Below are 13734 nucleotides of genomic sequence, written 5' to 3' on the forward strand. Positions count from 1 at the left end.
GGGTGGGTGGTTGGTGGGGGGGTGGGGGGGGGGGGGGGGGGGGGGGGGGGGGGGGGAGATTCTCCTCTGGTTAAACTCAGGCTAGAGGGCTGTTAATTCATGGAGGGAGTTTGGGTGGATAAGCCACCGCTGTCAGCAGAAATGGTGACTGGTGGAGTTTACGCGGCTCAGTTCTGTATTTTCGCTGTGGGCAAGCAGCAGCCACAGTGGGTCTAAGAGTGAGGTTCTGCTGCCACAGGCCACTGATATGAGAGGTAAACGGGGATTCATGTAATGACCACTGGTGGAAACAACCGAGGATGTCCACAATATTCTCTGTTCAAGAGGCGTGTTGATGCTGCGAGGTATCCTAATATGGAATAAAAAAATCATAATGTTGTAATTATTAAACATGAGGAACAACTAAATACCACTTCCGCAGTCAATGACTATTCAAATACGAGAGGACCGAGGCACACTACATTCTCTCGTCTACTGTATGTGTGAATTTTATTTCTGACGTTTGGTTCTTTGAAATAACTGTGTTCTTTGTGCTCAAATGTTATCTTGTTATGGGACTAGTTAGGACTTGATGGCACACTAAAGCTTGCATCAGAATTACTAAGTGTAAAGCAAGTTTTTTTCTTCTTTTTTTGCACAATAATTCATTTACCAAATAATTAATGAAGGAAAAACATTAGTTGTCTGATTAAAAAACATGCATAAAACATTATGTTTGTGTGAGCAAATGTGTCCCCTCCTCCAACTAAGCCCTGGTCCGGGGGGCAAAAGACTCTCATTACTTCTAATACCTTTTAGCAAATCAAGATGAAACGAAAAGAAATAGAGGAATATGAGGAACATCGGGGTAAAATGTATTAAACTTAATTAGTGTCAACGTCGCTTATTGGGGAGGTTCATGTTGGTAATGGTCACTCTCTATAGAGGAGCTTCCACTGCCGCTGCAGTGCAAATGATCTCAAAGGCTTTTTCCCTCAGTAATCGCTAGCTAATTTATGCTTTGATGTTGTCTGAGTATAGCATCTTAAGTCTGAGGGTGCACTGCATGTGTTTATTCTGTTTATGGTGCCTAAATAATCCCTGCCTCTTTTTACCAACAGACCTTTAACAACAATTAACAAGCACAGACACAGAGTGCCGCAGACAGATGCATAATGAGGCAGATAAAATGATCCCACTGAAAATTTTCTTGCCCACCCTGTTGCTTGCCAGAGCGATCTACTACAACCAGAAGGAAATCTCAATTGTAAATCTGCCTTGGCATCAACTAGTATATTTCAGTGTGCATCTGAGAGGTATTGTAAACTGATGAAAGGTTGAGCTATAGGTCTTGATGTCAGATTCTGCCAGTGCATAATCACATGACTATAAAAAGGAGAGGCTACTCTACTTGTGGGATTGTTCGCTGACTAAGTAATGAAAGCAACAGGGCAGTCCCAGACTATCAAGAAAAGTTAAACTCATGAAATTATGAATGGTTATTATCGTTTCTAATCCACGCCAATTTCTGAGTTTGTCAGGATAACTGAATTCTTGTCAACAGCTTTTCAAATGACAGAGAAGATGTTAAAAAGGGCTCCAGAGTGCGATTATGTTGGCACGTGCGACCAAACATTTGTCGAGTGTGATGCTAAAACATACCGGTAGCTCAAATTGAAGAAAAGTATTGATTATTTTTGTGTCAAGAAAAATGCTGCAGTGCCCATTACACCTTTGCCCGGCCCCGACAGGTCCGACATCATCGGTGGAGGTAACTGCTCCATCACCCGACTCCCCTGTCCCCGGTAAGATGATAGCAATGTGTATAAGAGCTGAAAAAAAACAAGGTACACAATTTGGGGTGCACCTAAATTTGTGCTGGTGCAAGAAATGTAGAAAGTTAGTCTGGAGCCCTGCATGGAGTAGAAGTTCAATTTCTTCAGTAAGCCGAAGGAACAAAAAAGGAGCTATACGCTGTATTAACGCCTGAGATACAATGTTCAATGACCACATATGGGTGTTCTGGTGTCCACACGCTTTTGACCGTGTAGTCATGTCTTAGCCATGTCTTTTTTTAAATGTACTGACAAAATAATAAGCATATCTTAACAATGTTCAAAGAGACACCAACCCACAAAACACAATACAAGAAACCATCCCGCTAATAATTTAATTTTCTTGTCAAACAATAAGCAAGTTGTTGCTTACTGCATCCCCAAGCCAGCTAAAAGAGCAGACAAACAGACTCGTCTCATCTTCTCGCTCATCCTCTTGCTCAAGTGCAGAGCTTGGAGGGGGGGGCCTGGGCTTCATAAACGTATCTTACCTCCGCGGGGACCCACTGTGCAGGACTTACACCAGCAAAATGGTCATTTGGGCACCAAGATGGTGTTTTACAAGCGGTGTTTTACAGAGAAGGTGATAGGGAGCATCTGTGCACCATATCATGACAATAAGGAGGAGCGAATGCGATTATACAGAGACTCTCCTCTAAAGCCAGCCACTTGGCATTTAAAGCCTTATAAGGGGTCTTTATTTGGCCCTAAATTCTTCAGCTGCCAGGAGTTAATTACCTATTAGTGGATCATTGCTAACACTTATCTAGCATAACCTTCACAAGCGCAATCATTATAACACGATCAACGGAACAACAAGCTGCAACTGCTTTCCCCCAATAGTGTCCCGGTAGTTGTGCTTTCACAAACTCTCGTGAAAGGTGTTGTTGCACTGTGATGGACACACTCTTGCCTTTTTGTTGCCTCTCAACAGAAATGTGCATCGCATGGAAGTGAAGCTTGTTTGTTAAGCTGGTATGGTATGGAATAGAGATGGGCAGTATGCTTTCGCTTAGTTCAACACACCGAGCTGTGTGCAGATGCGTGCCCTGGAACGGAGAGTTTTTTTCTAAAGCACAAGTTTAAAGACCCCAGCCAAGTTTACTTTACATCAGCCGCCCGGGTAAGGAGGAGCCCTGGGGGGTGGGGAGGGAGAAGATGAGGTGGAGCTGGCCAGGGGCACATGAAGGGGATCAACACCAACCCCGGAGAACAGGCCGGTTACACAGCTAGGGATGAGGCGAGCTGCTCTCCATCCCTCGTGGTTTCCCTCGCAGGTCAGATCCGAGGGCCCTACGTGTTCACCATAGTCTGCTCACCCCCCCCCCCCCCCCTTCCCTTGCCCCACCCCCAGACCATCCAGCGCTCAGCTTTAGTCGTGGCCGGGCAGGCAGGCAGATGGACGGACATCCCTTAACAGGCAGCATCAGCGGCACTAGGGCTGCTAGCCTGTAATTAGCTCGGACAGCTCAGGCTTGGAGAGAGGCAGCCGGGCTATATCATAATGAGCTCAGCTGGGATTAGGAGGACAGGGCAGGCGGGTGAGCAGAGGGGAAAGCAGTAGAAGGGGTGGGAGGCAAGTACCAGAATTCTGGCCTCAGCCTACTGCCGCATTACAGAGGACCGGAGGGAGACAACTGGGAAGACAAGTCGGAAGAGGGGAAGAGGAGGGTACAGAGGCATCGGATAGAGGAGGAAAGAGGTGAGGAGAGGTGAAGGCTAGGGGAGATGGGGAGAGGAGACTGTGGCTTTAGGCCAAGCTTTGTGTAGCATCATAGAGGGTCAGTGTTAGTGGTACGGTTACAGGGGCTTCTCTAGATCAAACAAGACAATGACTACACTACACCCAGAGACAGACTAAAAGACAAAGACAGGGAGGGAAGAAAGACGAAGGAATTAAATAAAAAGCACCCATTTCAGAAAAAAGTCACACTGCGAGTAAAACACCAAACAAAGTATGTAAAGTATCTCATTGACACTCACTTAATTACACCAGCAACATGACTACAGTTTGGCATGAATGTTCCATTTAAAATGCAATTATTTCACAAAGACACCACCAGGGATTCTGATGATGTGATTTTACTTTGTGCACTTATATTTGTGAATTTTTGGGCAGCCAATTTTACAAATGAGCACCGAGTCTAACGATCTTGCTTTGGCCCCTGCTGGCCGGTAATGATGTGGAGAGCTAGGTGGACGCCGCGAAGTTGGGAAGGGCACGCTCAAATGTTAACACCCACCAAACAAGTCAGGACTGTGGAAGTGCTGTTTGGTATTAGTGTACATGTGCAAAACACAGAAAGAAACAGTTTCAAAAGGATGCATGCACAGTCAAACGTCCAGTGCCGGTATCACCTATGATGCAGCCACGCAGCTTTGACAGCAGGTGACTTACTTTTCAATAGAGAGTTTCCTGGTGAGGTTTTTCAAGTAGGCCAGCTCATTCCACACCGCATCACTGTTCTCTTGTCTCAGCTGCCACGGCTCTGCACGCTGCGTCCTTCCACCTGGCCTGGACACGTTTACACAACATATAAGAAGACAAAAAGTAAAAATGAACCGATAGCCTCACTTATATACACACACACACACACACACACACACACACACACACACACACACACACACACACACACACACACGTAAAGTAAACATAATAACAAGGGAAAATGGTTGGGACTGTATGTTATCTTGCTGCCTCCGGCCAATTCACATGGGGCTAACGAGGCCCCTTATTCTCACTCTGTTTTTGTTATTCAGCCATCTTTAGCAGTATTCAAATGAGCTGCCTTGACTTTGACATTTCAGTGGCAAATCATGTACACACGTATGCACGTTTGTTAAAGCCCAGGGCACTGCCCGTGTGGCAGGGCGTTGGACCATTCCCTGTGTGCCATGCAAATGTAAATAATGGCAAAAAACACACTCGCAAACGAGGTCATTCAAATGTCTACACCTTACTTATGAATACTTAATGACACTTTGTGCTCAGTGGCTGCCCCCTCCATTGAACTTCACCCTTCAACTCAGACACACACACACACACATGTACACACTGTCCCTACTGCGCTCAACTGCATCCCTGCTTACACCCAACTCATCAATCAGTCTTTGCCCAACACACTCAATTCCAATTAGCCTTTCATTTGCAAACTAAAATGGCTTTTAGTGAAAAATCCACTGATTTCAAAAGTAGCAGATGAGAGTATAATTTTTGTCTCACACACACACACACACACACACACACACACACACACACACACACACACACACACACACACACACACACACGCACACACACACTAGAGTTTCTCATTTTCACTCAATCAATGAGCTGGATGTGTGGAAATGGATTGTGAGGGTCACTGCTATTGCGGAGGGCACCTTTTCCCGTGGTCATTATTGGATATGTAGCTACAGCCACACTACGCTAATACTACTTAAACCCTGGTGCCTGGGAGTTGGAGGCTACTGAAGAACAGCAAATGTTTTCATTTAATACTGCTAATGCCCCTGTGAGCAATTTGGAGCCCTTGAAATTCTTCATGGTGTATGCATGTGTGAGTTTATATCTGTGGGCTCGGGTTAGTTTCCCAGAGTGTAAAGCTACTTTATGTATAAACTCGCTGTATGGTCACAGAGATTGATACACTTTTACACGTTCGACAGCAAACACACAATGAATTTCAGCCTGAGCTATCTTAACACTGCCTGGAGCTGTAAAAGTACATGATATTTTACCCAAAGCTCCGTGTTAATTCTCGCTGTGTGATTTTTAAGTAGGTAGTGTATCAACTGCATTCCTTATGAAAGGTGTATGAAGCTTTAGTAAGTCACGGTAAAGCTTTTTAAAGCATTTTAATTTGTTTACAGTGGGCCAAAAAGCTGTTGAACATAAAGCCATGAGAGAGCTATCTTCTTCAGGCCTCAGTGCTTTCTCCCCTACGGTATCCTAGTTTCCATTATTAAGCAGGAGGAAATAGAGAGAACTTTTCCGCGCCGCTGCGGCTAATTGCTCTGATTCAGGGGGAATCTGTTTATGGGCGCAACTTTGATCAGAGTACGGATGCTTTAATAACCTTTAATTTTATTTGCTCACCCTCATCATCCCCAGTCTGATTAAAAAACTTTTTCCCTTCCTTCATATAAATAAGAAGTTGGCTTTTTTTTTTTCTCCCTCCTCTCCTTCATGCCATTTTGGGAAAATAATGTGGTAATGGTGAATGGCAGGATGGTTTCACTGGGACTGGCCAACTGCGCAGCACCTGCATGCTGATGAGCCAATGGAGCGTTTGTCTGCTTTGTGATTGGCTGGCAGTTCCATCTTGAGTGGGACAGGTTATCACACACACTGGTGACGTACAGCAATCAATTGTTTAATTCCATACTTAATTCTGCTAATGAGAGGTGAATATTTATATACGGTAAACGAAAATCTGGTAGGTGCAGAAACATGATATTAGTGTCTAACACTTAGGTATCTTAGTCGACGTAACCAGTGTATATAAACAACTTAAGCATTTGAAAGTGCAGGCATGTGTGTGTGGCAGGTTACATGATGAGGGGAGGGGGGGGGGGGGGGCAGACAGAAGGGAAATGAAAACGACCCCCTGTATCTTCCCAAAAATGCAACAACACAGCATGGAAGCTACAAGGAAATCCCTAACAAGCTCGAAATGCAATGAGACCCGATGCCTATCCCCACTGACTTGTTAGGGCCCTGATTTCCCACCACTAATGGGAGTATTTAAGTCATTTTCTATTGTCTCTCATCCAGGATGGCATTACCCCAGTGGGTTCAACAGCTATTTAAGGATGGGGCTTAATGCCAAATGAATGCCAGGATCATAACATTGAGTGACTGGCTGGTGCCATGGAGGGCTCGAACTGAAAAGGGCAAAGCTGCCTATCGCATCAATTTTATGTCAAATCAGTCATGAAATACAAATACACTGACATTGAAACTACAAACATATTATTATGGATTGTTTGGTCTTCTCGGCGCTTTACTCTTAACCACAGCCTTGTTTGTCTTATCATAGGAACATACATAACATCAAGGCAGTCCACCACGCGGCATTTCTTTGATAACCCGCTAAAATGTAGAACAACAGCAGCACAACTGGTGTTGACTCTGAGAGTTCTCTCTCTCTCTCTCTCTGTCTTTGTTCCCACTGTCTCAGACACATGCTGTTGAGCCGCGCTGAGCTGACATGAGCCGAGTCGAGCCGAGCGCTGAACACGCTCTCTCCCTCACTCCACTTTCACACGGGCTCACATTGCACTGCTGTTTTCTTTAATTAACCCAGAGAGAAAACAGCTGACGGGGTCAACACTTCGCTCCCGTGCGGCCACCAAAACATATGCACCTTTAGTTACATTTTTTAAAAATGGACCCAATGATGCTGCTGGAGGAAAGAAACAGAGACAGAGAAAGTGGGAAAAGGGGCTGGGGGAGACAATGGAGAGAAAAGATCCTTATATTAATGACGTTTTCCAGCACATTTTGCGCTTTGTGTAAAAATCCTGTGGTTTCTGTTGAAGATAACAGGTCGAGGCAGGAAATGGACCCTCCTCTCCACTCCTCCTCCCTTCTCAAACACCTTGCACCCCCCCAGGACCAGACACCTCCAGCCTCTGGCTCTCACATTCTAATGAACGCTGGGGGAGAAGAGACGCAGAAGCGCGCACAGACTTGGCACAAAAAGGCCCAAATTGACTGGGCTTAAAACCTCAGAGCTTTTCAAAGGCAAAGGAAGGAATTTCTCCCACTTTCCCAAATCCAGCAATCAGGTCTTGTCAGACAACATGTGGAGATCTATGAGTCCCTAAGACTCTTTGTGCGTGGTTTCAGAGGGTTGTAGCATTTCACAAGGGCTTTTAACATCAGGCAAGGTGAGTTATGTGCTTTGAAACATCGCTCACTGGCTGCTGCTGCTGGGTGGAGCTGGAAGTTATCCAAGTTACTTTGTGTATGCAGAGGTCCTCTGTGTTTTATGAATCAAATGTGTGTACACCAACAGGTCCTGAGCATTGAGTGAGTGTACAGTATTTATTGCGCCACGTATATATAAACTGTGTTGTGTGACGCTGTGTACTCACACGCCATTTGATTTCTCCATCTCTCTCAGCTGGCCTCGGACTGTCTTGTAGTTGGTTTGAATCAGACACAGGCGTTCACGCCGCTGATCATGAGCCCGCCTCAGCTCCTCATTCTCCTCCATCTGTAAGGCACAGCGACAACATTAATATTTTTTTTTGTGTCAAATGAAACATAACTTAACTGAAATATGGAGTCAGCTTCATTCACACTGGCACAGCAGTGCGTCAGGGAAGCTGAGAAAAGCCCCTCACCGTCTACATATTTAAACTGGTCTGCAGCTGAAACACCTTTGCCTGACAGGAACCAGCAGGTTCAGATTATTTTCTCTCTTCGCCTTCCTCCTTGACAAGTGCTTCCCACTCTCACTGGGCAACTGAGACATCATTAAGAGACGACATTTACACAAAGAGTCAATGGGGTCACAGAACACCGAGCAGGCACACACACACACACACACACACACACTCTTTAACCAGCAAAGAAACGCACTTGCTGGAGTTACCAACTGATGACCAGCACGTGTTGTGTTGGGGGGGGGGTTGTAGCGGTGGGTTTGCTGCTGACACTGTTGTTGACAGCTATTAAAACACTGCGAGATTGGGCTCCAGCTTTAAAGAGGGAGTAAGAGAAGACAACATATAGATTTTTCTTGTCAGGGGCACCCCTCTTCCCCATCACACTGACCTTAACAGCGAGGGTGGTGGAGAAAACACTTTCAAAAGGTAAGGACAAACAGAGGTGGAAAGAGAGCAACGGAAGAGAGAAAGACAGCTCATGAAAATAGAGGAAAGAGAGAGAACAGAGAAATTAGAAAGAGAAGAAAGAGAGAGCAAGAGCAACGCAAAAGAGAAAGGAAGAGTGCAGGACAGGTTTCTGCTTGAGTGGCCAGGGCTAGGGAGAGTTGTCGAGCGCTTTCTGAAGGGAAGGAGCTTGTTTACTGCTGATATGACACGGCTGCCCTGCAGAGAGGGAAATGCGAGCCCTCAGCCCTGTTATTATTAACAAGGACAAAGAGAACAGAGAGCGCACAAACATGCACTAGACACACAACAGGTGCACACGCACGCACGCACGCACACATGCGCGCACGCACACACACACACACACACACACACACACACACACACACACACTGTGACAAGTATGGATTTTCCCTGGTGCGGATTATTCACAGAGGACATCTGCAAGACATCCTCGGCCCCTTCGAGCTGCCCCCAACCTCTCAAAAACAAGGCTCTAATGAAAGGGGCCAGACCGGGGGTAGTGTTAACTGGTGGAACTAGGAGCTGGAGGAGGACACAGAAGAGTTGAGGCTGCCTGATGGAGGGGGGGGCAGGACGGAGCGAGTGGCAGGGCATTAGCCACATCATGGCTTCTCAGGCTCCTTCCAGAGCTTCCCCTGGGCAGCCCAGTTCTGGTCATCAGGCCACAGACCCTTGCCCACAGATCAATACACCCCCTTACTCAGCCAGCATACACATCTGTGGACGTTCTCAAGCTGAAAAATAATTACACAGCAACAGCTACTGTTTACTTGAAAGTGTGCGGAAGTAAAACAAAAAAAAGAAGAAAAAAAAAAAGAGGCCATTATTATGAGAATTGTTTGTTTGTCTGCTGCTGTTAGCTGCTAAGGTCAAAATGTCAATGGTACGGGCTGGCGTTCCCAATTTGAAAGGCATTCTTTTGGAAATAATTAGATCGGATCAACAGGAGAACAACGGACTGGACAGAGTGAAGTGCTGTCCTGGACGATCCTAGAGGTCTCAGCTGTAGCTGATGGAGGGCGTTATTCTCAATACCAGATCCAAGCAAAGGACATGACCACTAAATCATAATCTGAACTAATGCTTTCGTTAATGTGGCCACAGATGTGAGTTGCCAATCACAGTTTTTCTGTGCATACCTTTGCTAAATGCCCCTCAACTGGCAGACACATAAATGGCACCATTACCCAAGACAGTCAAGCGTGTCGTCTGAATCTACGTTGAGCATTAACGTCTGACTAGTTGTCTTCCAGTGATATAATTCAGACACTTCAGATCTGACAAGAAAATGATGCCTAATGTGTTCAAAGGGAGATAACCTCTACATAATCACTCACTGAGTGGTCAGTCCGAAATACAGAAAGGGTAAAGAAAGGCAACAAAGGAGGACAGCTGTAGGGCAAAGTCAAAATTATAAAAAAAAAAAAACAGTCATGGCAGCGGAAAATGTACTCCACTGACATCAAATAAAAAAGAACCTTAAAAGACAACACAGTGGAGAGGTGAACATGAAGTGTATTTTGTTTGCAGTGAGTTTGAGAGAGAGAAAAACCAAGGGAATGAGGAATTGTGGGAGAACGACGTCATAGAGCACGTGAAGGTTAAAAGACCAATAAAGCCGATTCGTTTTAAGGGGGAAAAAAAACCTGCTGCATCCACTTTCACCAGAGCAGATCCTCCCCTGCTGCTTCACTGCCTACGCACTGTTTATGTGCGCACACATATGTATTTGTATGTGTGCGTGTGTGTGTGTGTGTGTGAGAAAGACACTGTAGGAGAAGGTCATGGAGGAGGCAGTGGCATCGGTAGTGCAATTGAACCCTTTGGAGACCGTGACTCTTGCAGAGCTGCAAACCTTCCCACAACCCAGCGGCTGATAGCAGCAATCATATGTGAGATAGTGGCCCGAGCAACAAGCAGCTCCACTATGCCGGTCTAGTGCTCCACACTAACAGCTGGACACCACTGTGTCATTGAATGTGCCCAATTCAGCAAACAATACCTCAAAGTAGTTCATATAGTCCCTGGCAGTCAACAGCCTCGGTTATACTTTCCGCAAGGACGCTCGGACGGACACGAGCTGACGCGGCACAGTGAAGAGGAAACATTAGGATCTTTCACACTCGTGTGCGGGTTTCTACTCATGGCAAACCGACATTCTCAAAGAAGAAAAGTTCTCCATTTTCTCCGCCCATCGGCGTAGTTAGAAATTGTTGTTTGTGCACGGACAGGTGAAAACTTGCCGCACAGGACTTATGGGAAAACTGGCAACCCTTGCGGATGCAGGAAGCCTAAATCAAGCCTTACAACACAAAAAGCAAAGAAGTTGATGTGGGCTGTAGGAAACAAAGGACATAAAGTTAGAATAAACCCCCCAAAAAAGAATGGGGATTGCTTGATTTATGTAGATATGGAAAGGAGAGGATATTATGTGTATTCGTCTATGTCAGCTACCTTCAACTGCAGCAGCTCCTCAAGGTCTTGTTTCCGCTGTTCTGCTCCTCTTCTCTTCCCGCTACCCAACTCCACACCGCTGGCTGGGGACAAAGACCTGGATCGCTGCACCGGTGCGCCCTGGGACAGGTAAGCAAAGAAGCACTGGGGTGAGAACTTCAGCACACTTCCCTTACACAGACACAGGCACAAACCCATGCAACAATTAACATCTGTAGAAACACTGAGTGAATGCCAATAATGGAATTATCCATGTTCATTCCATTCCCCTCTCACCTTGAGTAAAACATTGAACGTTGTTTTTTTTCGGCACACACATATGCGCACACAAACAAACATGCTGTCGGAGGAATAAAGCAAGCTGGCTGGAGCAGCAGTCCGCAGAAGCTGAAGGGAGGAGGTTCAGTTTCGTGTGTGTGTGTGTGTGTGTCTTTGGAAGTGGGAGTTGCAAGCTGAGAGCGGCAAAGGTTTCTCCCTGCGACTGGCTAATGAGTATGTTCATTTCCATTTACATTGTTTCTTTGACAATAATGATGTCCCATTAGGGGAGACTAAAGGGGCTATAGATTCCAGAATGTGCTGGGCTTCATTACAAGAGGTGGGCAGGGAGGCCGCTCTAATTGCTCTACTAGGGGCCTCCAGGTTACACTTGATAGGACAACTGGAAGAGCCGCCGATTAGAGGGGGGGGGGGGGGTGGAAGTTTGCTCTCCAGCCTCTTCTGTAGAAATAAATAAAGAAGTGGAGAAGTGCTGGGGCCACGCTGTAGAGAAGCAGTGGGAACAATATGCTAGTGGAATATGAATATGGGAGGATAGGAGGCCCCATGCGGTGCCTGGCAGAGCTGACCAGATGGCAGGCTGAAATATGCAATGCGACTAAACGTACAACAGTCCTTGGGCTGGAGTGGTTGAGGAGTACAGGAGGAGGAAGGGGGGGTGGTGGAGTGAGGAGGTTTATGATAGGACGGTGGATAGATAAGTGCCCTCCCTCAAAAAATGGGTTCTTTTGGCTCTGTTGTCTGTTAAAGTTTGTGGTCTAATCTATCTGTATAAAACTACAGATTGGAAAGTGCATTTAGTGTAACTCGTACATTAGTGTACACTGCAACCAAACAAACTGTGGGCGGTGAGGATTCTTGTGTGAAGTTGACTAAAAGAACACAGTCAACAATGTCGTCCGGCCTGCATTGTGTAAAATGCATGAATACAATGGCTTTTGACTGCATCACATCTACCATGTACCTCATGCGTGGGCATGCAAATGTGATCCTGCACAGCAGAGGTGAACTCACGTCATTTACAATGATAACACTAAAAGGCAATTATTACCTTAATGGCAATAAAAATCCCAGTCAAAACGTGCATGGGGTTTGATATTGTGAAAATATTCAGGATTATAACAATAAATACACATTTCTGTCACATGTCTATTCTGATTTTATCATTGTTATTATATCTGTAAAACCATTTTCCTGTGACAAACATTTCTAAGCACACCAGTGTGTTCGGGAATGTGCCTTGAAGCCACAGTTGACTCCAGTGACCCGGTGTGCCCGGTTCTGCTATCATGCCTGCATGGGTGCCAACCATGTGCTCTGACGCTGCCTTAATGACTCCATGCAACTAATTAGCAGATTGAGCTGCATATTCCTGATGAGTGGCCAACTGGCTTAGCCTGTGTGTGCATAGGGGACACCGAGAGGCCAAAAAGGGGAATCCAGATCAACTAAAAGTCCTGAACTTTAAAGTAAAGAGGACTAACTTTAAAGTATAACTTATTGAGGATGAATTCTAAATAGGTTCTCAGATAGAGGTACATTTCGGGGAGGATTGATTTATCAATGAGCTGAATATTCCATCATAGCTGTTCCTTTGTATGTGAGAACCAGAGGACAAGAAAGAAAAAAAAGACTGAAATGAGGATATTCTTGATGCAAGAGCTGGTATTTTCTAATGTGTCGGGTTAGCACAGGTACTGTGTGAACACAAGGACAGTGTGTCCGACAGTGTACAGGGGAAGATGACATGGCGATGCTGACAAATGACTGAGATTTGCTGCAGATGTTCTCTCTGCCGCAGGTACACGAGACACATGAATGCCTTCTGCTTGTGTGGGAAGCTCTCTGCTGTGACATTGTTGTTTCTGTTCCACAAGTAAGGCCTGAAAGATACAAATCTGATAACATGAGGCAAAGAAAGATGTGCCCGCTGTCAAGCTCGGCAGCTGGTTTGGCGGCCATGACCTGACCCGCGCATCGCACCCTGTTACAGCTCTGTAAGCATGAAAGTGCAATGCAGATGGAGGGGAGGAGGGCATCCAGTACGAGGGAAATGAGGAGAGAGGCCCCGAGTCTGTATGCAAGGAAGAGTAAAACTCTCAAAGAAGAAACATTTCATCGACTGCCTCCCTCCTCTAACCTCTCTCTCTCTCTCTCTCTCCATCTCCCAGAGACTGGTATCAATGGGTTTCTTTATGATTGCAGCAGCACGTCATGTGTGCGTCTGGAGCTCTCAAAGCTGAACTCGTTCAGGTTCCCGGTAATGTTGTACACACACACACACACACACACACACACACACACACACACACACACA

The 13734-nt window shown here is 45.8% G+C and overlaps 1 protein-coding gene across 1 annotated transcript in view; it reads right to left on the minus strand.

Moving 5' to 3' along the window:
• cntln (centlein, centrosomal protein) overlaps positions 1–13734 on the minus strand; it is an 86532-nt gene that overhangs the window by 45965 nt on the left and 26833 nt on the right. Inside the window, exons 11-13 of the mRNA XM_031863020.1 lie at positions 11139–11258; positions 7920–8041; positions 4213–4329 (exon numbers count right to left, since the gene is read on the minus strand). Of these exons, the coding sequence (XP_031718880.1) occupies positions 4213–4329; positions 7920–8041; positions 11139–11258 (359 nt within the window). The remainder of the gene's footprint in view (positions 1–4212; positions 4330–7919; positions 8042–11138; positions 11259–13734) is intronic.

The sequence above is a fragment of the Anarrhichthys ocellatus genome, unplaced genomic scaffold (genome assembly GCF_004355925.1).
Source record: "Anarrhichthys ocellatus isolate YVR2014 unplaced genomic scaffold, GSC_Weel_1.0 scaffold28, whole genome shotgun sequence".
NCBI lineage: Eukaryota > Metazoa > Chordata > Actinopteri > Perciformes > Anarhichadidae > Anarrhichthys > Anarrhichthys ocellatus.